General features: G+C 43.9%; 1 protein-coding gene across 3 annotated transcripts in view; it reads right to left on the minus strand.

Moving 5' to 3' along the window:
- The window catches only part of LOC110536359 (ATP-binding cassette sub-family A member 2), a 131,142-nt gene that overhangs the window by 35,942 nt on the left and 70,480 nt on the right, over window positions 1-24,720 (minus strand). For all 3 annotated transcript variants that reach the window (XM_036936260.1, XM_036936262.1, XM_036936261.1), the window contains 3 exons: window positions 18,824-18,926; window positions 1,380-1,494; window positions 646-836 (listed from right to left, as the gene is read on the minus strand). In XM_036936260.1, the coding sequence (XP_036792155.1) occupies window positions 646-836; window positions 1,380-1,494; window positions 18,824-18,926 (409 nt within the window). The remainder of the gene's footprint in view (window positions 1-645; window positions 837-1,379; window positions 1,495-18,823; window positions 18,927-24,720) is intronic.

Here is a 24,720-nt window from a genome sequence, read left to right on the forward strand (position 1 = left end):
ACATTTTTTGGTACCCTTCCCCAGACCGGTGCCTAGACACAATCCTGTCTCGGGGCGCTACAGACAATTCCTTCGACCTAATGGCTTTTGATTTGACATGCACTGTCAACTGTGAGACCTTATATAGACAGGTGTTTGCCTTTCCAAATCATGTCCAGTCAATTGAATTTACCACAGGTGGACTCCAATCAAATTGTAGAAGCATCTCAAGGATGATCAATGGAAACAGGATGCACCTGAGCTCAATTTCAAGTCTCATAGCAAAGGGTCTGAATACTTTGTGTAAATAAGGTATTTCTGTTTTGTTTTTTTAAACCCGTTTTTGCTTCGTCATTATGGGGTATTGTGTGTAGATTGATGAGGCGTAACAAAATGTGGAAAAAATATTGTCAGGCAAAGTGATGCCCTATATATATCTGTATGCAGGCTTGCTTGGCTCAATATGTGATGATGACCAATTTGAGTTTATGACCATATCAGCTATAGATAATTAAAATGATTTGTTAAGAAGGGCCCCTCGACGAAGCCCCGCCCCCTCTGTACTGAGATCCTAGCTCAGCGTAGGCCTCTCCTACTTTTTGGGGTGTATGTCCACTCATGCTTTTTACTAGACTAACATCAGAGCAGTAGTAGTGTCATCATTACCAGAACATGATCGTTGCGATGGCGTAGATGGAGAGGAAGAGCCAGATGATGAGGATGTCACTGTGGAGGAGCACTCTGCCATACTTCAAGATGGCCGTCAGGGCGGTCACTGAGATGGACAGCTGGACGAAGCCAGTAATGAACCAGGCCACCCAGTGGACCGCATTGTTCAGGCCCATCATCTTCATCACCTGCAGGCAGGCAGGGAGTACACAGGTTACCAGAAGAGGTTAATCCTATTTTTTACAGTTTTACATGCACTTATATGAATGAGAATGTGATTTCAAACAAAATAATAAAAGTATGTAAATATTCTAAATATTCAGAAAAACATATAGTACAAATTTCAAGTTTGAGATTTTTATTTGATTGAAATCAGTATTTTTCCAACAGGGGGCAGAACAGAGGTAGTAAATATGAGCGACTTCATCCTGCTACAGGTTGCCAAAGAGATGGCAGAGAGAAGATGGCATTAGTGATGCTGTTCCACTGTCACAGACAGACAGACACAGGACAGGACTCTGAGATCCTAGTGTAGACAGCAGTGGGGGTTGGTGAAGGGATAACGGATCATAATCTTGTCTAGAATGGAGTAAATGGAACGGTATTAATTAAACATGTGTGTTTGATGTGTTTGATACTGTGCAATTCATTCCATTTCAGCCATTATTATGAGCCTGTCCTCTAATTGAAAGTGCCAACAGCCACCACAGGTAGACATGTAAGCAGCTCACCTCTTTGAGCCGGTGCTCCTTCTCAGCCACAATGTGTTGGATCATCATGGCTACAGAGTACACCCAGGAGATCACCATGCACAGAGGCATCATGTGCTCGATCACAAACAGGAAGCTGTGGACCCATGACATGACATTTGTTAATGACAAAGCATAGGTTAAAGCAGGGAGGACAAAATACTACCAAAGGAATAAAACCATAGGGGAGATTGTGGTAAGTTGAACCCAAGGGTCAGTTGAGCCACCCCTTGTTTCTAGGAAACCATACACAAAATGTATAATTTGACCAAATATTTAGGAAGAGGTCATCATTTTTGTGTTAGAGGTTTCATGATGCTTGTATCTGAATCAAAGTAGATTCTTTAAAAATTGTTCTATACATATAAAGCTTCAATATGATGTCCTAAACCTAGAATGAAAGTATATTCTTGTAGCTTTGGGGGCTAATATACACTGTCAAAAAACACCCTATTATTAATTATTATGGAGTAACTGGTTCCACAACCTGTTAATAGTTTACTCAACTTTCAAGTGTCTAAGTGTTCCCTTAACTAAAAAATAGTTGGCGCAAACGTAACTCCAACTTCATAAAAATGTGGCAATTTAAATTGATGGGTTTGCTCAATTTTCTCATATGTTTATTCAACAATACATTATTATTTGGCATCTTAACTAATAGAGGACTGTGCAACTGGTTACACACACAGTGCTTTTAACTTACATATTTAATACACATGAGTCATTTGTGCATGTTCATTTATAATGTAAATATACTTCATCATGTCCTCACCTGGGATTTGAACTCACAGCCTCTTGGGTTCATGGCATGCTGAGCTTCCTGCTATGCCACCACGGTTGTGTCAATTATCAGGTAATCTGACTATTCTCTCATCATTAATTTGATTCACTTATTTAACGACACGACGTTTAGTTTTTCTGTATAGTTGTCTAATGTTGGTGGGGCATATTAATTACTCTGTTTTAATGTTACTCCTTAATCACTATGATAAATAACACAGTTTTTCTTGATTGTACTTTTAAAAATGCTGAGATTCACTTTGAAGTTCAAAGTGTAGTGTGATTGAAATTCTCTGTGCGTATCAGATTGTATATTTAGCATAATGCTATTTTGTTATAACCTGTCTTGGTTGGGTTCAAGCGAGTGATGGATTGACTAATCAAAGGAGTCTATCACTGATAAGCAATTTGGCAGTACGCCCAGAACATTGCTCTGGGAACTAGAAGGAGCCTGGTGTGATGTCAGTCTCATGCAGGAACCAACCATGCTTATATGACATGTGTAGCAGTATAAATGGACTTAAAAGGGAAAGGCCGTTTCAGAGTTTCATCAGGCTTGTATTGAGTTAGTGAACCTCTCCGCCGTGATAATAAAGATTGATTCATTTACTTTGAGTTTGAGTCCTTAGTGATGAATTTCCACAACAATGCTGGGGTCACGAAACAGGATGTTTGATCTTTGACGTGATCCATCAGTGAAGGTCTAAGAGGGAACACTGATGGCGCATTCTCCAGAAAGCTTAAGAGGGAAATTCCCGTCTCACCAAAGAGGATGAGGACCCATCCGGACCAGACCTCCACTGTGGGAGTAAACACAACATCCAAGAAACCTAGAAGGACAACTCAACTGATTTCAGTAAGTCAATTTAAATTAAGTAATGTTGTTTAAGAAGGGATCCAAGTTCTAAGAAAAAACTAGGCGAAGGTTCGGTGAACCTCGTTTATAACGTTATATAGGGCTTCTGTCCACCACCGCGGGTCATCTGATTTACTGGTAGGCATTGAGAGAACCATTAAAACGTTTGAGTAAAAACATGATCATTGGTGCCTCTCAGGCTGATTGCGCTGTGCTGATCGTTGCTGGTGGTGTGGATGTGAACACCTAAGAAAGTTCTGTGTGGACTTCAATTGACAACGTTATGTTGGGATTCTGTGTGATGTGAGGTGTGAAGACATTAGAGGAAAGATTACTATTACCGAATATGTTGCATGAATAGAACACTAGTGTGAAGGAGTTTGTGAAGAATATATATCTAAATATCTAAATTCCTGTATTATAAAATAAATAATGTAATTACAGAGACACAAAATACAAACATCGACATTGCCCAATAATGTGAACTTCGGGGCCCTGACAGAATATTTTGGAGTGGGGTGAACAAACAGTTAAATGAACTGAATGAATAAATAGAGCATTCACTTTAGATGGGACCCTCAGTACAGAGAGACCTGTAGAAGCCAGAGAAATGTTGGAAGAGAGAAGAGATACAGGAAAATAAAAGTTAAATAGGATGATTTCCACAAGAGGGATAGAGAAGTGGACCTATTGAAGGGCAAAACAGTGAAAGTATTAATGGTGAAGCAAGTAGACAAAGGAAAGGATTAATGGTGAAGCAATTAGACAAAGGAAAGGAAGCAGAAAAAAGTGAGAGAAGGACACAAGCATAGAAAAAAAGAGAACAGAGTGAATTCAGAATTTCCAACAGCACCATTGAGGGCACAGCCCTTACTGCTACCCCAACCACAGCTCCAATGCCATAGGGGGACAAGATCAAGTGCCACCACCCTACCAGTCACCTCAAACCACTCCACAGACACATTTTGGGAACTCCAGGCGAGCATAATTGCTCGTTGACTGGATTGAATCTTGCAAGGCCACAGCGACACAGAAATCCACCCTTACGCTTTGAAGACTATTTAAACCATGATGGATGACCGCAAGACCCCCATGCCACCCCTTTCACCAGACACACAAGAGTATTCAATATACCCCTCATACAATACCCAAACCTGCAGGAAGGAGCACCCATAACAGTGGAAATTCTATGGGATGTGGATGAAATCAAGGCAACAGTTAAATATGTCACTGATCCTGCTAAATGCAGTGAAATTTGAAGAAGTACAAGCTATAATAACAATGTACAATCCAACAACCATCGAAATTGAAGAAATACTCTGCCCCTGTCTGAAATTCAAGTGGATCCAGTGCAAAGGAGACTAGGACAGCAACGCAGCAAGAGATGGTTGTGAAAATCAGAACACACAGACTGGCAGGAAATCCACACTACAACAATGAAAACTGATGAGACCGTTAAAGATGACCAAGAGTGGATGGAAAAAATATTCCTTGCCTCTGACCAGGAAAGATAAACCAGTCTGCAGTGTCATGCTGGTGTCACTGGTTTACGCCAAGACCTAAAAACAGCTGTAGAGGATGGGAAACGAAGACACTGGCTAATGTGAAACCACATATCAACCACACAGAAAGACAGATAAAAGCCAAGACTACAAAAGCTTGGGCTAATTTGCAAACGGCTCAGCTGATGTTCTACAGCGGAGCCGGAGGTCAAGGAAGAGAGAGATGATGGGGAGAGGTGCAAACTCTGGACGCCCGGAAAGAAACGGTTAAAAGTGTTAGAACTGTGATAAACCAGGACATTTCGCCAAAGACTGTTAAGATAATGAAGATAGAAAGGAGTTTAATGGACCTCCCAGAAACGTGAGGCTAAATTACTCTTTAGGAGGTGGACAATAGGATGAGGTGGAAACAAAAGATGAAGAAGCAGAAACACCCCTACAGATGTTACAACTAACTACTCTCTCAACAGAAAATTCACTGATTCACATTGAGATACTGAAATCCATTCCTAGAAGACACTGATGCAGCAGTCTCTGTTCTGATGAAATCAGCCCTGAAACTCATTCCTTCGAAAAGAACAATGCAAACTTATAATGACACAAGGCGAGACTCAGATGCGCTTTTGATTCTGGGCAGACTGCTGGGACGGGATAGCCCCCACTTCAACGTCAAAAGCGTCGACCTCAACCACAAACTGACGGGATGGGTCCGGATTGACGAGGATGGGATCTGTAGTGAACCGATGCTTCAGGTCCACAAAGGCTCTGTCAACAGCTGGGGACCAGATGAACGGTACCTTGGGAGGTGGTGAGTGCAGAGAGGGGGGCCACCAGGGTGCTGTACCTTGAATGAAATGGCGATAGAAATTGGCAAACCCCATGAAACATTGTAGCTGCACCCCGGATGTAGGTTGGGGCCAATCCACTACTGCTTTCACCTGGACATTTCCTTCAGTGATGACGTATCCCAGAATGGAGATTGTAGAATGGTGGATCTCACACTTCTCCGCTTTCACAAATAGGCACTGAAGGACTTGTCGAACGTGGAGGACGTGTTCTTGGGCAGAACGGTAAAAAAAACAGGATATAGTCGAGGTAGATGAACACGAAATGATTTAACATGTCCCGGAGCACATCGTTTACCAGGGCCTGGAAGACAGCGAGGGTGTTAGTGAGACCAAACAGCATGACCTGGTACTCATATTGTCCGCAGGCAGTGTTGAAAGCGCTCTTCCACTAATCTCCTTCACTTATCCGAACCAGGTGGTAGGTATTCCAAAGGTCCAGCTTGGAAAAGATGTTAGTCCCCTGGAGAGGTTTGAAAGCCGAGGAGAGGAATGGTAGGGGGTAACGATTATTGATCGCTATGTCATTTAAGACCCCGGTAGTCAATGCACGGACGCAGGGTTTTGTCCTTCTTTTCCACAAATAAAAACCCTGCACCGGCAGGGGATGCAGAAGGACGGATGCTTCCAGCAGCCAGAGAGTCCTCAATATACTTCTCCACGGCCTTGGTCTCCGGGCCGGATAGGGAATATTTCTGATCACGAGGCGATGTGGTGCCTGGGGTAAGGTCAATGGCACAATCGTAAGGATGATTCGGGGGAAGCGAAGTAGTCCGTTTCTTGAGGGAACGGCAGAGAAATCCGAATCCCTGAGGAGGACATCTCGGGGAAGGCTGCACCCTGCTTTAAGGCAATGGGACTGACAGAACGGGCTCCAACCCAGGACTTAACTCGTGGTCCAGTCAATAACAGAGTTGTGGTTCTGGAGCCAATAAAATCCCAAAACAACAGGAACATGGGGGGAATTAATGAGGAGAAGCTGTATTGACTTACTGTGATTTCATGAAACCCGCAGATTAACGGGAACAGTGCTGTAACTCCAATGGAGCGGCCGTCCAGTGCTCTAGTGTCCATGGAAACAGAGAGGAGTTGAGTGGGGATACCTAATTCAGAAACTAGCGTAGCATCCATAAAACGTTCATCTGCCCCAGAGTCAATGAGCACGCGGAGAGACTTAGACTGGTCTCCCCACAGCAGTATCACAAAAAGAGGAGTGCGGGTGATGGGAATTGAAGAATTCCAAGTCTGGCTCAGCAGAGTACTTGTACCTACTAAAAAAATAGGTCTCATAACATGGCAGGTGGCTATATAATGTCCCACCCTACGTGAACGTTCATTAGGAGATCATCTAGCTCTGCACAGTTGCAAAGGCTCAGGAGTATCAACTCACCCGTCACCGATGATTCTCAAGGGAACTCGGGTGGCTTCGGTTCTTCACAGAAATGCACACTTCGGGGATTTTCGGATTCCTTCGAAGGTGAGCAAGTAGCAGCAGATGGAAGAATGTTCCCGAGATCCAAACTCCTCTCTCTCCGGCGTTCAATCCTAATTGAAAGGGCGATGAGGGAATCACGTTCCAATGGTAACTCCCGAGCTGCGAGCTCGTCTTAGATTTCCTCCGATAGTCCATGAAGGAAGATGTCGAACAGAGCCTCCGGATTCCAGGCACTCTCGGCGGCAAATGTGCGAAAATCTACCTCGTAGTTTTCGGGCCACTTCTCTCCCGGACACCAGAGAAACGAATACCTTCCTCACCTCAGCCAAGAAATCTTCCAGGTTTTGGCAAACGGCGGATTGTTGCTCACAAACAGCCGTTGCCCAGGAGAGCACCCTTCTGGACATTAGCGTAATTAGATACGCTATCTTCGATCGATCCGAAGGGAATGTAGATGGCTGAAGCTCAAAAATGAGGGCGCACTGGGAAAGAAACAGCGGCAGGTTCCAGGATCTCCGGGATAGAAGGGAAGTTACTGAGTGGCTGGGAGGTCTTAGATGTGGCGTGCTGTCTGCGAGCTAATTCACGGAATTGCTCCATTAATGCCTTGAACCCCTGGCCGTGGCGTTCCGCCAGAGATCGGAAGCCCCAATTAGGAGCTGAAGTAGCTCCACCTGTTTCTTAATGGTAGCTCCCTGCAGGGAGACAGCGTGACGGAGCTGGTCCAAGTCTGCTGGGTCAGTCATGGCCAGTTCGTATTATAAGGGGAGACCCAGATGCAGACACAGGGGGCAGATGGTTTGAGCTCTGATATTTATTATAGTCCAAGGGGTAGTGAAAAGGCAGGTCAGGGACAGGCAGCAGGCAGGCTCGAGGTCAAGGGCAAGCAGAATGGTCAGGCAGGCTCAGAGTCAGGACAGGCAAGGGTCAGAACCAGGAGGAAGAGAAAAACAGAGACTGGGAAAAAAACAGGAGCTAGGAGAAAAATGTTGGTTGACTTGGCAAACACAGGTATAAATACACAGGGGATAATGGGGAATATGGGCGACAACTGGAGGGGGGTGGAGACAAGCACAAGGACAGGTGAAACAGATCATGGTGTGGCATCCCCTCTATTGAAACCCTCACATACCCCCTCCCAGTAGCATGGGAAACTGAGAAATAGAGACATCGATATTTGTATTCATTTTTTTTTTTTTTTTTCACCTTTATTTAACCAGGTAGGCTAGTTGAGAACAAGTTCTCATTTGCAACTGCGACCTGGCCAAGATAAGGCATAGCAGTGTGAACAGACAACACAGAGTTACACATGGAGTAAACAATTAACAAGTCAATAACACAGTAGAAAAAAGGGGAGTCTATATATACATTGTGTGCAAAAGGCATGAGAAGGTAGGCAAATAATTACAATTATGCAGATTAACACTGGAGTGATAAATGATCAGATGGTTATGTAAAGGTAGAGATAGAGATATTGGTGTGCAAAAGAGCAGAAAAATAAATAAATAAAAACAGTATGGGGATGAGGTAGGTGAAAATGGGTGGGCTATTTACCAATAGACTATGTACAGCTGCAGCGATCGGTTAGCTGCTCAGATAGCAGATGTTTGAAGTTGGTGAGGGAGATAAAAGTCTCCAACTTCAGCGATTTTTGCAATTCGTTCCAATCACAGGCAGCAGAGAACTGGAACGAAAGGCGGCCAAATGAGGTGTTGGCTTTAGGGATGATCAGTGAGATACACCTGCTGGAGCGCGTGCTACGGATGGGTGTTGCCATCGTAACCAGTGAACTGAGATAAGGCGGAGCTTTACCTAGCATGGACTTGTAGATGACCTGGAGCCAGTGGGTCTGGCGACGAATATGTAGCGAGGGCCAGCCGACTAGAGCATACAAGTCGCAGTGGTGGGTGGTATAAGGTGCTTTAGTGACAAAACGGATGGCACTGTGATAAACTGCATCCAGTTTGCTGAGTAGAGTGTTGGAAGCAATTTTGTAGATGACATCGCCGAAGTCGAGGATCGGTAGGATAGTCAGTTTTACTAGGGTAAGTTTGGCGGCGTGAGTGAAGGAGGCTTTGTTGCGGAATAGAAAGCCGACTCTTGATTTGATTTTCGATTGGAGATGTTTGATATGGGTCTGGAAGGAGAGTTTAGAGTCTAGCCAGACACCTAGGTACTTATAGATGTCCACATATTCAAGGTCGGAACCATCCAGGGTGGTGATGCTGGTCAGGCGTGCGGGTGCAGGCAGCGAACGGTTGAAAAGCATACATTTGGTTTTACTAGCGTTTAAGAGCAGTTGGAGGCCACGGAAGGAGTGCTGTATGGCATTGAAGCTCGTTTGGAGGTTAGATAGCACAGTGTCCAAGGACGGGCCGGAAGTATATAGAATGGTGTCGTCTGCGTAGAGGTGGATCAGGGAATCGCCCGCAGCATGAGAAACATCATTGATATATACAGAGAAAAGAGTCGGCCCGAGAATTGAACCCTGTGGCACCCCCATAGAGACTGCCAGAGGACCGGACAGCATGCCCTCCGATTTGACACACTGAACTCTGTCTGCAAAGTAATTGGTGAACCAGGCAAGGCAGTCATCCGAAAAACCGAGGCTACTGAGTCTGCCGATAAGAATACGGTGATTGACAGAGTCGAAAGCCTTGGCAAGGTCTATGAAGACGGCTGCACAGTACTGTCTTTTATCGATGGCGGTTATGATATCGTTTAGTACCTTGAGCGTGGCTGAGGTACACCCGTGACCGGCTCGGAAACCAGATTGCACAGCGGAGAAGGTACGGTGGGATTCAAGATGGTCAGTGATCTGTTTGTTGACTTGGCTTTCGAAGACCTTAGATAGGCAGGGCAGGATGGATATTGGTCTGTAACAGTTTGGGTCCAGGGTGTCGCCCCCTTTGAAGAGGGGGATGACTGCGGCAGCTTTCCAATCCTTGGGGATCTCAGACGATATGAAAGAGAGGTTGAACAGGCTGGTAATAGGGGTTGCGACAATGGCGGCGGATAGTTTCAGGAATAGAGGGTCCAGATTGTCAAGCCCAGCTGATTTGTACGGGTCCAGGTTTTGCTGCTCTTTCAGAACATCTGCTATCTGGATTTGGGTAAAGGAGAACCTGGAGAGGCTTGGGCGAGTAGCTGCGGGGGGGGGGGGGCTGTTGGACGAGGTTGGAGTAGCCAGGCGGAAGGCATGGCCAGCCGTTGAGAAATGCTTGTTGAAGTTTTCGATAATCATGGATTTATCGGTGGTGACCGTGTTACCTAGCCTCAGTGCAGTGGGCAGCTGGGAGGAGGTGCTCTTGTTCTCCATGGACTTCACAGTGTCCCAGAACTTTTTGGAGTTGGAGCTACAGGATGCAAACTTCTGCCTGAAGAAGTTGGCTTTAGCTTTCCTGACTGACTGTGTGTATTGGTTCCTGACTTCCCTGAACAGTTGCATATCGCGGGGACTGTTCGATGTTAGTGCAGTCCGCCACAGGATGTTTTTGTGCTGGTCGAGGGCAGTCAGGTCTGGAGTGAACCAGGGGCTATATCTGTTCTTAGTTCTGCATTTTTTGAACGGAGCATGCTTATCTAAAATGGTGAGGAAGTTACTTTTAAAGAAAGACCAGGCATCCTCAACTGACGGGATGAGGTCAATGTCCTTCCAGGATACCCGGGCCAGGTCGATTAGAAAGGCCTGCTCACAGAAGTGTTTTAGGGAGCGTTTGACAGTGATGAGGGGTGGTCGTTTGACTGCGGCTCCATAGCGGATACAGGCAATGAGGCAGTGATCGCTGAGATCCTGGTTGAAGACAGCGGAGGTGTATTTGGAGGGCCAGTTGGTCAGGATGACGTCAATGAGGGTGCCCTTGTTTACAGAGTTAGGGTTGTACCTGGTGGGTTCCTTGATGATTTGAGTGAGATTGAGGGCATCTAGCTTAGATTGTAGGACTGCCGGGGTGTTAAGCATATCCCAGTTTAGGTCACCTAACAGAACAAACTCTGAAGCTAGATGGGGGGCGATCAATTCACAAATGGTGTCCAGGGCACAGCTGGGAGCTGAGGGGGGTCGGTAGCAGGCGGCAAAAGTGAGAGACTTATTTCTGGAGAGAGTAATTTTCAAAATTAGTAGTTCGAACTGTTTGGGTATGGACCTGGAAAGTATGACATTACTTTGCAGGCTATCTCTGCAGTAGACTGCAACTCCTCCTCCTTTGGCAGTTCTATCTTGACGGAAGATGTTATAGTTGGGTATGGAAATCTCAGAATTTTTGGTGGCCTTCCTGAGCCAGGATTCAGACACGGCAAGGACATCAGGGTTAGCAGAGTGTGCTAGAGCAGTGAGTAAGACAAACTTAGGGAGGAGGCTTCTGATGTTGACATGCATGAAACCAAGGCTTTTTCGATCACAGAAGTCAACAAATGAGGGTGCCTGGGGACATGCAGGGCCTGGGTTTACCTCCACATCACCCGCGGAACAGAGAAGGAGTAGTATGAGGGTGCGGCTGAAGGCTATCAAAACTGGTCGCCTAGGGCGTTGGGGACAGAGAATAAGAGGAGCAGGTTTCTGGGCATGGTAGAATATATTCAGGGCATAATGCGCAAACAGGGGTATGGTGGGGTGCGGGTACAGCGGAGGTAAGCCCAGGCACTGGGTGATGATGAGAGAGGTTGTATCTCTGGACATGCTGGTTGTAATGGGTGAGGTCACCGCATGTGTGGGGGGTGGGACAAAGGAGGTAACAGGGGTATAAAGAGTGGAACTAGGGGCTCCATTGTAAACTAAAACAATGATAACTAACCTGCACAACAGTATACAAGGCATATTGACATTTGAGAAAGACATACAGCGAGGCATACAGTAATCACAGGTGTTGAATTGGGAGAGCTAGCTAAAACAGTAGGTGAGACAACAGCTAATCAGCTAGCACAACAACAGCAGGTAGAATGGCGATTGATTAGGCAGAGAGGGTCGGATTAACTACACACAGAGCCTAAGTGCGGCTGGGGCCGACAGATAAAACATAAACAAGCAGAATGGATTACCGTGATTAATGGACAGTCCAGCATGCATCAGCTATGTAGCCAAGTGATCAGTGTCCAAGGGGCAGCGGTGGATGGGGCAGGGAAGCTGGACTGGCGAGTGTTATCCAGGTTAGAAAACTAACAATGACCAAATAGCTTGTAGCCAGTTAGCTGGTTAGCTTCTGGAGGTTCTTGAGTGTGTTCTAAAAATGTAAAGATAATAGCGGTTCCGTATCACATTGGGTGAGGCAGGTTACCGGAAGGTAATAAACAAATTAAAAATCGAAAAGGGATAGAAAGTAAATATGGGTTCAGTGAGTGTTAGGGACGCGGCGATTCAGACGGTTAGCAGGCCTGTGCTAACAAGCTAACAGTTAGTAGACGGTGCTAAACACGGTAGCAGTTAGCGGACCGGGCTAAACAAGCTAGCAGTTAGCAGGCCGAATTTGCAAGCAAGGAGATAGCAAGGGCTAGAGAGTTAGCCTTTGGGGACGTCGCGATGGGGGTATCTGTTTATTCCTCTTCATGCAGTGACATCGATGGACCGGTCGTGGGTCTGGATATTGTAGCCCAGGAGCTCACAATGTTCCGTTTGCGATGGGAATCCGGGGATGAAAAATAAAATAAAATAATAAATAGGTCCGTTATGCTCTGGTTAGAGTCGCGTTGTTCGAACTGGCGAGAGCTTTCCGAGCTAAAGGTTAGCTGATGACCGGTTAGCTGAAGACCGCTAGCAATGTTTTGCTGAAGCTGGTAGTTCGTTGGCTAGCTTCAGTTGAGGGGTTCCAAGGTCCGAAGTAAATATAAATACTTTAGGAAAAATAGCTACGTTGGGTGAGGCGGGTTGCAGGAGAGTATTTAGAAGAAGTTGAGGTTCAGCAAAAAGTTTTAAAGATATGTGAAGAAAAAAAACGAAAACAAACGATATAAACAAGGGACACAACACGACAACACGACAATACGTCCTACTGCTACGCCATCTTGGAGTCATCATGACCAGGACATGCATCATCATGACCAGTAAATATTTTGGGAAGAGACCTCATGTCCTGTGACCCAGAGGGTGTCTCCATTCAGTCACCAACAAGTGGAATTTTCCCATGTATGGCACAGTCTTACTATGCCTGGCATTTGGAAGATGCAGACAGGGAAGGAGAACTCAGAGGGATGTCTCTTACATCCCAAAATCAGGAAGACTGGGAGGTTCCAAAACACCTTCACTACACAACAGCAGTTCCCTCCATTGAAGTAGAACAAGGCTATGATATACGCTGGACAAATTTCCCAGAAAAAAAATGAACTGAGAATCTATGGCAGGTACTATGGTGAATCATTAACCGCAGCAGTCCTCCTCACAGTCCTCCTCACAGATGCACCGAGAGAACTGTATGATGTGAATGGTGTTGTCCCCCACTGCAGTCTATCAAAAACCAAAGACATGAAGAGGGAAGACACTGGGCCTTGGATGAAAGGCGTTATGGATGCAACTGATTAGGTGATGTGGCAAGGAAATGGGAAGTGCTGTTGTCACCACTTTAGAGACTGTGGAAAGTGCACTTTTTGGCTTAACACAAGCATGCATATTGGCAAAGGATAAAGCAGTAAAAAATTGCACTGACAGCAGTATGCTTCTGGTAAAACAATTGCTCATGGATAGTTGCTAAAAGCAACATTGTTACTATCCTCTGTTGCTGTGGTGAAGTGTCAGGCTCATACCAGTGGTAAAGATAGCTTTTCTCAAGGGAATGCTAAAATCAGACTGTGCAGCGAAAACTAGCTGCTTCCTCTTTTCTTTCCCCCCTTTTCAGTTCCTGTTTTTCACTAACCATTACTCTGTAAATGATATTGTTGCTTTGCAGGCAAGGTTTGATGCATCAGAAATGCGTAAGTGGACTGGACATTGACATATGGACACCTTGGGAGTGTGGCAGGATAATTTGAGCAAACCAGACATGCCCCGTTGTACTTTCCTATTCCTCACAAAGTTGTCACACGGTCAAGACCATGCATCAAAAAGAGGGATGGTAGATCTTGTAAATAAATACTGGAGTACTGTGGGATTTACTGTGTTTGCTGAAAAGTTTTGTAAAAAATATATATATATTTGTTTGACTAACAATGTAGGACGTGGTACTTCTATAACCCCCACATCTCACCCATGGCCAGAAGGACCTTTTGAGAATTTGATGATGGACTTCATTGAATTATCCCCATGTGAAGGAAACAAATATTGTTTGTTTATTGTTGATATGTTTTCCAAGTGGGTTGAGGCATTCCCATGTCAAAGAGCCACAGCATGTAATGTGGACAAAGCTCTCCTGCGAGACATCATTCCAAGGTAGTCGGTAGACATTACGTAAACAAGATTGTTCAGTCCTTATCAGAAGCAATGCAGGTTGACATGAGACCGCACTGTGCCTACCACCCACAGTCAGGGGATGCTGTACAACACGCCATGTATATAGTCCCGCTATTGGTTTTTACTGCTGCTCTTTAATCATTTGTTATTCTTATCTCTTACTTTTTTGTTGTTGGTATATTTTCTTAAAACTGCATTGTTGGTTAAGGGCTTGTAAGTAAGCATTTCATGTGACAAATAAAATTGGATTTGATTTGATAACCAAACGCTAAATAACAAATTGACCAAACTCATGGCAGAAACGAGTCTGTCCTGGGTAAAAGTACTCCCTTTGGCACTGATGAGCATGAGAGGTAGGTCTCACACTGACTGGACTCCCCATGAGAATGACTAACAATCCTTTCCCCCGAAATAGGTTAACCCTTCAAGGAATGGAGGACCTGGTGGCTTATTGTGTATCTCTTAACAGTGTTCTTAATACTCTCTTCTCACAAGTGAAGGCTTCTCTGCCAAACCTTGCAGGTGTTGCTCACCACAACGTGAAACCAGGACATTTCATTGTGGTCAAGGATCTTCAAAGAAAAAGTTGGAAAGACCCCAGGTGAAAGGGAGCATACCAGGTGCTCCTGACCAAATCCTTGGCTGTCAAGGTAGCAGAACGAGATACGTAGACACATACATCCCACTGCAGGAAGTTGCGAGAACCAGGAAATCAGAATGGTGAGGAGGATCGGTGCATGCGAAAGGATCTGTTTCTGGATTGGTCTCACGTGATAGTGGAGACCGTCGTCTGCCTCCTGCTGGTCAGTAATGACCTAGACGGATACAGGGACCGTCCCCAGCCAACGGGACCACCGCAGGCCCGGAGTAGAGGCACAGAAGAAGCTGGTAAGGTTGTGAGAGGAAAACAAGACTTCAAAGACACTATGAACTCATTCCTTTCCACAGCACAGATGCTGGCGAATGGACTCTCCCCAAGCACTTCCTGTTGGGTCTGTGGGCTAGGCCCATAGGGGGTAGGTGATGGGCTCCCTTTACTGGGTGTCCTAGCCGGTGTAAATTAGACTTTTCCATGCTTCCAGCACTGAGGTTTACAATTCCCCTCCTTGACGACCGGACCTTATTTTGCTTTTTATAACCAAACTTGGATAAGTAGTTATAGAAAATAAAATCTGTCCCACACCCATCCCAATAGAATGCTGGTGTATAAAGGCTAATGGGTATGTCTACCTAGGTGAAAATGTGTGCAATTGTACAATGGACTGATGGAGAATCAAATTGATCACTGACAGTTTATTATTTGCAGATGGGCAGACTCTCAAATGTAACTGTGTTCTTCTCAGTGCTTCATATAACCTTGGAAACAAGTAAATCAGACCCTAATGGGACTTATTGGTTATGTCGGAACAGCGCATATTATTATTATCCTACCAGATAATTTGGGGGTAGTGTGTACTATTGGGTTCGTTGTTCCTGCTATGAGAGCAGTGCCAGATGACGTATAATTCATTTCCCGGGATATTGTCCCCCTGCAGCAGTGCTCACTGGCAGGGATTACTCATATTCAAACGGCCCTGTCACAATTTACTGGTGTAATGCTCCCTAATTATGGAGTGGCTAATGCTATGTCAAAAGCCCTTAAGGCCTTCAGTACTGAAATGGTAGCACTTCGAAAATTGGCCTTACAAAATCGTGAAGCTCTAGACTACCTATGAGGAAGTCAGGGAGGAATGTGTGCAGTCATGGGAGATGAGTGTTGCACCTTTGTTCCTGACTCATCTATGAATGTCACCTATTTAGCAGATTACATAGCAGAGACTGCTTGAGGCACTGTGCTCTTCTTTTGTCTCACAGGTCTAAGCAACTATTATGTCCACTTGATTTGGCTAAAATAAATGCCATCTGCTGATGAGAATGATGAAGATAATGAGGACTACAAGGAACTCACTGAAGGCCATGAAGTGCATGACCATGTTCCCCCCCCTGCTTATGGTGATAGAATTGACATAAGTTAAATTGTGTAATGAAGCATGTGTGTAACTGTATGAAGCGAAGGTCTTAAGTTAAACCATTCTACTGCAATGGTTTTACAAGTGTAAGGGCTATGAAATAAGCATCAGTTACTAGCCAGATTGTACAACCCAGAATGAAGGGTTTGAACGGATACAGTGTCTGGTTTTATGTGTTGATTTCGCCAACTTTTAATAGAAGTATTTTGATAGAACGTCCTTTGATAGTTTTAGCCATAATCTAATGCTTACCTTAAAATGTAACAATAGTTATCACAGAGTGATAAAAGGAGTAAACGTTCTCTGTGTGTATCAGATCGTATGTTTAGTCAAATGCTGCTTTGTGATAACCTGTCTTGGTTGGGTTCATGTGACAATGTACAATAGACTGGGTTGGGTTCATGTGACAATGTACAATGGACTGGGTTGGGTTCATGTGACAATGTACAATGGACTGGGTTGGGTTCATGTGACAATGTACAATGGACTGGGTTGGGTTCATGTGACAATGTACAATGGACTGGGTTGGGTTCATGTGACAATGTACAATGGACTGGGTTGGGTTCATGTGACAATGTACAATGGACTGGGTTGGGTTCATGTGACAATGTACAATGGACTGGGTTGGGTTCATGTGACAATGTACAATGGACTGGGTTGGGTTCATGCGAGTGATGGATTGACTACACAAAGGAGTAAACAACACTATCACTGATAAGTAATTTGACAGTACAACCAGAACATTACTCTGGGAACTAGAAATAGTGATACAATATCTCAGTTTCAAGTTAAGAAGCCTGGTGTGGTATCAGTTAGTCTCATGCAGGAATCAACCATGCTTATATGACTTGCTTGTGTAGCAGTATAAAGGGACTGAAAAGGGAACAGTCATTTTCAGAGTTTCATCAGGCTTATATTGAATTAGTGAACCTCTCCGGCCATGATAACAAAGATTGATTCATTTACTTTGAGTTTGAATCCTTAGTGGTGAATTTCCACGACAGTAGCAATACAGGTGAAATCAGTTATTGACGCAGACATGGTAGAGTATCAGGATGATTAAAATGCTTTGCACCAAGAGGTTATGAGATTAAATCCCAGGTGAGTAAATATGAATTACTGTATAAAATAATTGAACATGCACAATGTATGTCAATGTGTGTCAAATATGTCTGTTAAAAACATTGTATGTTAAAAGCTCTGTGTGTGTAACTAGTTCCACAGACCTTTTTTAGGAAAGTAATAATATTTTATAGTTGAATGAACATATGAGACTATTTGAGCAAACACATTATTTGAAGTTTACAGAATTTGTGCCTACGTTTTCTCATGTTGGGCCAACTCATAATGTTAAGTTCAGGTAATTGTCACGTTCGTTTGTAGAGACGGACCAAGGCGCTGCGAATGTTGAGTTCCACATCATTTATTATAAAGTGAAACTTAGCAAAACAAACAATAAACAATAAACGACCAATGAACCGTGACTAAGGAGATGCTGCGTGCACTAACTCAAAACAATATCCCATAAACACAGGTGGGAAAAACAGCTATTAAATATGATCCCCAATTAGAGACAACGATTACCAGCTGCCTCTAATTGGGAATCATACACAATCACCAACATAGAAAAACAAACCTAGAACCCCACATAGAAATAATAAACTAGATAAACCCCCCCAGTCACGCCCTGACCTACTCTACCATAGAAAATAAGGACTCTCTATGGTCAGGACGTAACAGTAATACTTTTGCCGAAAGGTTGAGTAAACAAAAGAAGTCTGTGTAACCAGGTACTTAATAACATTTAGTTGAAACAGCTAGATATTTTGTTTACAGTGTAGTCAAAATGTTTTCCTTGGGGTATGTTGAGACAATGGATGAGCCAATGTCAAGTTGAACAAATGTAAGTGTTTTCTTCACAGGCGTAATGCTAGGCATTATCACCGGGATATGAGGCATCAACGGGCCTGGTCTATGTTAAAAGTGGAAAATATGCTTAAAATTATGAAAAGACTAAAAGTGGTTGTGATTCTGTTGAATTGCGTTTGGGAAATAAAGATAGACATGGTTTTAAAAGGGTAGTGGTAATATTTCATTCAGTACAGAAATGTGTAGGAGGCTTAACTTACTCCATACGGGGTAAGTTGTGTCAAGATACTATTTTTTGGGGGACAAGCTATGTTTTCAAAACTGCAATGTTTACATGAATTCTGATTATTTCCAGGTATACATAACATCCCAAAATATATGTAGATATTTCTGTTAAAAATAATACTATATTTCTCTTGACGCAGTGATGCTGAATGTAAAACGCATCTAAACAGTGAGAGTTATGCATCTTAAGTTAGGATATGGACATAAATGAGAGTCTGGGTCTGAGAGAGATGATTAGAGTAAAGAATAGATACAGTAACATGTCTTGCTCATCTCTAGTGTAGCTACCAAAGGAAGATGTGTGACATATTTCATTATTTACCTATCTACCTAATATACATGGACGATGCAAAGTCATCATCTCAGTAGTAACATAAAAATAGAAGTGATACAATTAACAGTTATTGTTTTTAAAGGAAAACGGAAAGTGAGAGAGAGGAGAGGTGTATAGAGAGAGTTCCAGGTCTTACTCGTCTCTGGTGTAGCAGGGGTAGGGGAACATCTGAACATAGTTCCCAGGCTCCACCACGTCATGACCCACAAACGTGTTAATGATGGCTCTCTCTATCATATCTGAGGACACACAGGTAGGAAGACAGGAAGACACGCACACACACACACACGCACACACGCGCACACACACACACACACACACACACGTACACACATCAAGACGCAGCAGAGATGACAGGGCCACTCTACACCTCACTGAATAAGCCGTCCCATCAAGTTCTATCCTAACCACACTACCCAATGCAATGTGGTAATCAGTGTGGTTTACAATACAGAGGTAAAAATCGATCTGTTCTGGATTAAATCAATGGTATTGTCTCAGTGAGCCCAGGATGTCTCTATGTACAGTACACTCAACAGACCGCCATGTCAGTTCCAATGCATTATTTGTATTAACTTTAAGTGTCAAATAAGCAGCTTGTCTTTTTCTCTCCTGCTTCGTAAATAAAAGATGAATCTCTGAGAAAAAGTGATGTATCTGCAGCTTGGCGTTGGCACCCACACAGGTGTGCCCACTTCAGGATCACCAGTTTACCACAATATATTATATATATATATATATATATATATATATATATATAGATTTATATATATATATATATATATATATATATATATATATATATATTCCTTTCTTTTTTTTTTCTTCACATAAGCATGCATACATATACACATACCTATACATACGTTTGGATTTCTATGTGCCATATATTTTTCAACTGTGCTGGGATGCTTCACAAAAGTTCTGACCCTTTATATTCTCATAGTTTCTACAGATTGTAAATTGAAGATAAACATTTTTGCTAGCTCCAGGTAAATGTTGCAATTCTTCAGCCATTCCTGGACCTGTGACCAAAAACGAGCTACATATAGACAGTACCAAAATAAATGATCTAATGACTCTACCTCCTCACAGCAAAATCTGCAGAGCTGTTAATGTTGTATCCCCCATATATATATAATATTCTATTGGTTGCAAGAATTAGGTATAATGATTTATATTGAAAAATTCAACGTTTTGCGTGTCAATTCATAAACCATGTGCCATGGAATCGGAACATCGAAAATATCTTGCCACTATTTTGCAATCTATATGGCACAGCTGTCAATTTTGTGGTCCTTAAATGAAACGCGTATATATTTTTAATTTATCACAATTTTCTTTAACCAATTTTGGTCTTTAATGCAACAAAACAATACTTTTGACACAACAATTGTGTCCTCAGTGAACCCACTTTAGGCAGTTGATTTATAGTCTATAGTCTATGTATATCCTGTTAACACTTTCCCATTGTGCAGATAACGCTGAAAAGACAAGTGCAGCCTTGAATTTACCAAGCAACAACACAACAACGATACAAAAACGACACAACGACACAACAAGGACAGAAAAACAATGACACAATAACGACACAACAACGATACAACAACATCTCAACAACATTTGAAAATACCATCATTCAAATTCTGTAAAAAACGTAAGAGTTTTGCTCATATTAATTAATTTGATATAGCGAAGGTTCCAGTCTGTTTTTGTTTTGTCTAAATCCTTCGTAGCTGTGATGTTGATATTAATGGCTTGACAGTTTGTAGCTCTGATACTGATGCTAATGCAAATTATTATTTTTTGAATTAATTTTATTTCACCTTTATTTAACCAGGTAGGCTAGTTGAGAACAAGTTCTCGTTTGCAACTGCAACCTGGCCAAGATAAAGCAAAGTAGTGTGACACAGACAACAACAAAGAGTTACACATGGAGTAAACAATAAACAAGACAATAACACAATAAACAAGTCAATGACACAGTAGAAAAAAAATAAAGTCTATATACAGTGTGTGCAAAAGGCATGAGGAGGTAGGCAATAAATAGGCCATAGTAGCGAATAATTACAATTTAGCAGATTAACACTGGAGTGATAAATGAGCAGATGATGATGTGCAAGTAGTGATACTGGTGTGCAAAAGAGCAGAAAAGTAAATCAAATAAAAACAGTATGGGGATGAGGTAGATAGATTGGTGGGCTATTTACAGATGGACTATGTACAGCTGCAGCGATCGGTTAGCTGCTCAGATAGTTGATGTTTAAAGTTGGTGAGGGAAATAAAAGTCTCCAACTTCAGCAATTTTTTCAATTCGTTCCAGTCACTGGCAGCAGAGAACTGGAAGGAAAGGCGGCCAAATGAGGTGTTGGCTTTGGGGATGACCAGTGAGATATACCTGCTGGAGCGCGTGCTAAGGGTGGGTGTTGTTATCGTGACCAGTGAACTGAGATAAGGCAGAGCTTTACCTAGCATAGAATTATAGATGACCTGGAGCCAGTGGGTCTGGCGATGAATATGTAGCGAGGGCCAGCCGACTAGAGCATACAGGTCGCAGTGGTGGGTGGTATAAGGTGATTTGGGAACAAAACGGATGGCACTGTGATAGACTGCATCCAGTATGCTGAGTAGAGTGTTGGAAGTAATTTTGTAGATGACATCGCAGAGGTCGAGGATCGGTAGGATAGTCAGTTTTACTAGTGAAGGAGGTGAAGGAGGCTTTGTTGCGAAATAGAAAGACGATTCTAGATTTGATTTTGGATTGGAGATGTTTAATATGAGTCTGGAAGGAGAGTTTACAGTCTAGCCAGACACCTAGGTATTTATAGTTGTCCACATATTCTAGGTCGGAACCATCCAGGTGATGGATGGTGATGCTAGTCGGGGGGGCGGGTGCGGGCAGCGAACTGTTGAAAAGCATGCATTTGGTTTTACTAGCGTTTAAGAGCAGTTGGAGGCCACGGAAGGAGTGTTGTATGGCATTGAAGCTCATTTGGAGGTTAGTTAGCACAGTGTCCAAGGAAGGGCCAGAAGTATACAGAATGGTATCGTCTGCGTAGAGGTGGATCAGGGAATCGCCCGCAGCAAGTGCGACATCATTGATATATACAGAGAAAAAAGTTGGCCTGAGAATTGAACCCTGTGGTACCCCCATAGAGACTGCCAGAGGTCCGGACAACATGCCCTCCGATTTGACACACTGAACTCTGTCTGCAAAGTAGTTGGTGAACCAGGCGAGGCAGTCATTAGAGAAACCAAGGCTATTGAGTCAGCCGATAAGAATACGGTGATTGACAGAGTCGAAAGCCTTAGCCAGGTCGATGAAGACGGCTGCACAGTACTGTCTTTTATCGATGGCGGTTATGATATCGTTTAGTACCTTGAGCGTGGCTGAGGTGCACCCGTGACCGGCTCGGAAGCCGGATTGCACAGCGGAGAAGGTACGGTGGGATTCGAAATGGTCATTTATCTGTTTATTAACTTGGCTTTCAAAGACTTTAGATAGGCAGGGCAAGATGGATATAGGTCTGTAACAGTTTGGGTCTAGGGTGCCACCCCCTTTGAAGAGGGGGATGACCGCGGCAGCTTTCCAATCTTTAGGAATCTTGGACGATACGAAAGAGAGGTTGAACAGGCTGGTAATAGGGGTTGCAACAATGGCAGTGGATAGTTTTAGAAAGAGAGGGTCCAGATTGTCTAGCCCAGCTGATTTGTACGGGTCTAGGTTTTGCAGCTCTTTCAGAACATCTGCTATCTGGATTTGGGTGAAGGAGAAGCTGGAGAGGCTTGGGCGAGTAGCTGCGGGGGAGGCGGAGCTGTTGGCCGAGGTTGGAGTAGCCAGGAGGAAGGCATGGCCAGCCGTTGAGAAATGCTTGTTGAAATTTTCGATTATCATGGATTTATCAGTGCTGACCGTGTTACCTAGCCTCAGTGCAGTGGGCAATTGGGAGGAGGTGCTCTTGTTCTCCATGGACTTTACAGTGTCCCAAAACCTTTTGGAGTTAGAGCTACAGGATGCAAATTTCTGCTTGAAAAAGCTAGCCTTTGCTTTCCTGACTGACTGCGTCCATTGGTTCCTGACTTCCCTGAACAGTTGCATATCGTGGGGACTATGTGATGCTATTGCAGTCCGCCACAGGATGTTTTTGTGATGGTCCAGTCACAAAAGTCCAGTCAGGCCTGGAGTTAACCAAGGGCTATATCTGTTCTTAGTTCTGCATTTTTTGAAAGGGGCATGCTTATCTAAGATGGTGAGGAAATTACTTTCAAAGAATGACCAGGCATCCTCGACTGACGGGATGAGGTCAATATTCTTCCAGGATACCCGGGCCAGGTCGATTAGAAAGGCCTGCTCGCAGAAGTGTTTTAGGGAGCGTTTGACAGAGGTGAGGAGTGGTCGTTTGACCCATTGCGGATACAGGCAATGAGGCAGTGATCGCCAAGATCCTGATTGAAAACAGCAGAGGTGTATTTGGAAGGCAAGTTGGTCAGGATAAAGTCTATGAGGGTGCCCATGTTTACGAATTTAGGGTTGTACCTGGTGGGTTCCTTGATGATTTGTGTAAGGTTAAGGGCATCTAGCTTAGATTGTAGGACTGCCGGGGTGTTAAGCATATCCCAGTTTAGGTCACCTAACAGAACGAAATCTGAAGCTAGATGGGGGGCGATCAATTCACAAATGGTGTCCAGGGCACAGCTGGGAGCGGAGGGGGGTCGATAGCAGGTGGCAACAGTGAGAGACTTATTTCTGGAGAGGTTAATTTTTAAAATTAGAAGTTCAAACTGTTTGGGTATAGACCTGGAAAGTATGACAGAACTTTGCAGGCTATCTTTGCAGTAGATTGCAACTCCTCCCCCTTTGGCAGTTCTATCTTGACGGAAAATGATGTAGCTGGGTATGGAAATCTCAGAATTGTTGGTGGCCTTCCTAAGCCAGGATTCAGACATGGCAAGGACATCAGGGTTGGTAGGAGTGTGCTAAAGCAGTGAGTAAAACAAACTTAGGGAGAAGGCTTCTGATGTTGACATGCATGAAAACAAGTTTTTTTCGATCACGGAAGTCAATAAATAAGGGTGCCTGGGGACACGCAGGGCTTGGGTTTACCTCCACATCGCCCGAGGAACAGAGGAGGAGTAGGATGAGGGTACGGCTAAAGGCAAAACTGGTCGCCTAGAGCGTTGGGGACAAAGAATAAAAGGAGCAGATTTCTGGGCGTGGTAGAATAGATTCAGGGCATAATGTGCAGACAGGGGTATGGTGGGGTGCGGGTACAGCGGAGGTAAGCCCATGGATAAGCTGGTTATAATGGGTGAGGTCACTGCATGAGTGGGAGGTGGGACAAAGGAGATATCAGAGGTATAATGAGTGGAACTAGGGGCTCCATTGTAAACTAAAACAATGATAACTAACCTAAACAACAGTATACAAGGCATATTGACATATGAGAGAGACAGACATACATCGAGGCATAAAGTAATCATAGGTGTTGATTTGGAGAGCTAGCTAAGACAACAATGGGTGAGACAACAGCTAATCAGCTAAAACAACAACAGGTAAAATGGTGATGACTGGGCAGAGAGGGTTGGTTAACTACACACAGAGCCTGAGTTCGCGGCTGGGGCCGACAGATAGACAACAAAAAAACACACAAAAAAATAAATAAACAAAACAAAAAAATAAACAGAATGGAGTACCGTGATTAATGGACAGTCCAGCGGGTATCAGCTATGTAGCCAAGTGATCATAGGGTCCAGGGGGCAGTAATAGATGGAACAGGGAAGCCGCGGAGTAGTCGCTACCATGCTAGCACGCGGGCGACACGGCGTTTAAAGTTAGTACCCCGGGGTTAGTAGACGTGTCTGCTCTGATGTCCGACAGAGGCCGGTTGAAGGCACAGCGGATGGAGTATTTATCAGCATACCAGTTGTGGTGGTGCGGCGGGGCGCCGTGTCGACTAAGGATCCAAGCCAGATGGCGAAAGAGGTATTGTAGTTGTAGTAGTTTAGTTTTCTATCCAGGAGGTGCGCCTGAAT

Source organism: Oncorhynchus mykiss, chromosome 11, assembly GCF_013265735.2.
Source record: "Oncorhynchus mykiss isolate Arlee chromosome 11, USDA_OmykA_1.1, whole genome shotgun sequence".
In the NCBI taxonomy this organism is placed as follows: Eukaryota; Metazoa; Chordata; class Actinopteri; order Salmoniformes; family Salmonidae; genus Oncorhynchus; species Oncorhynchus mykiss.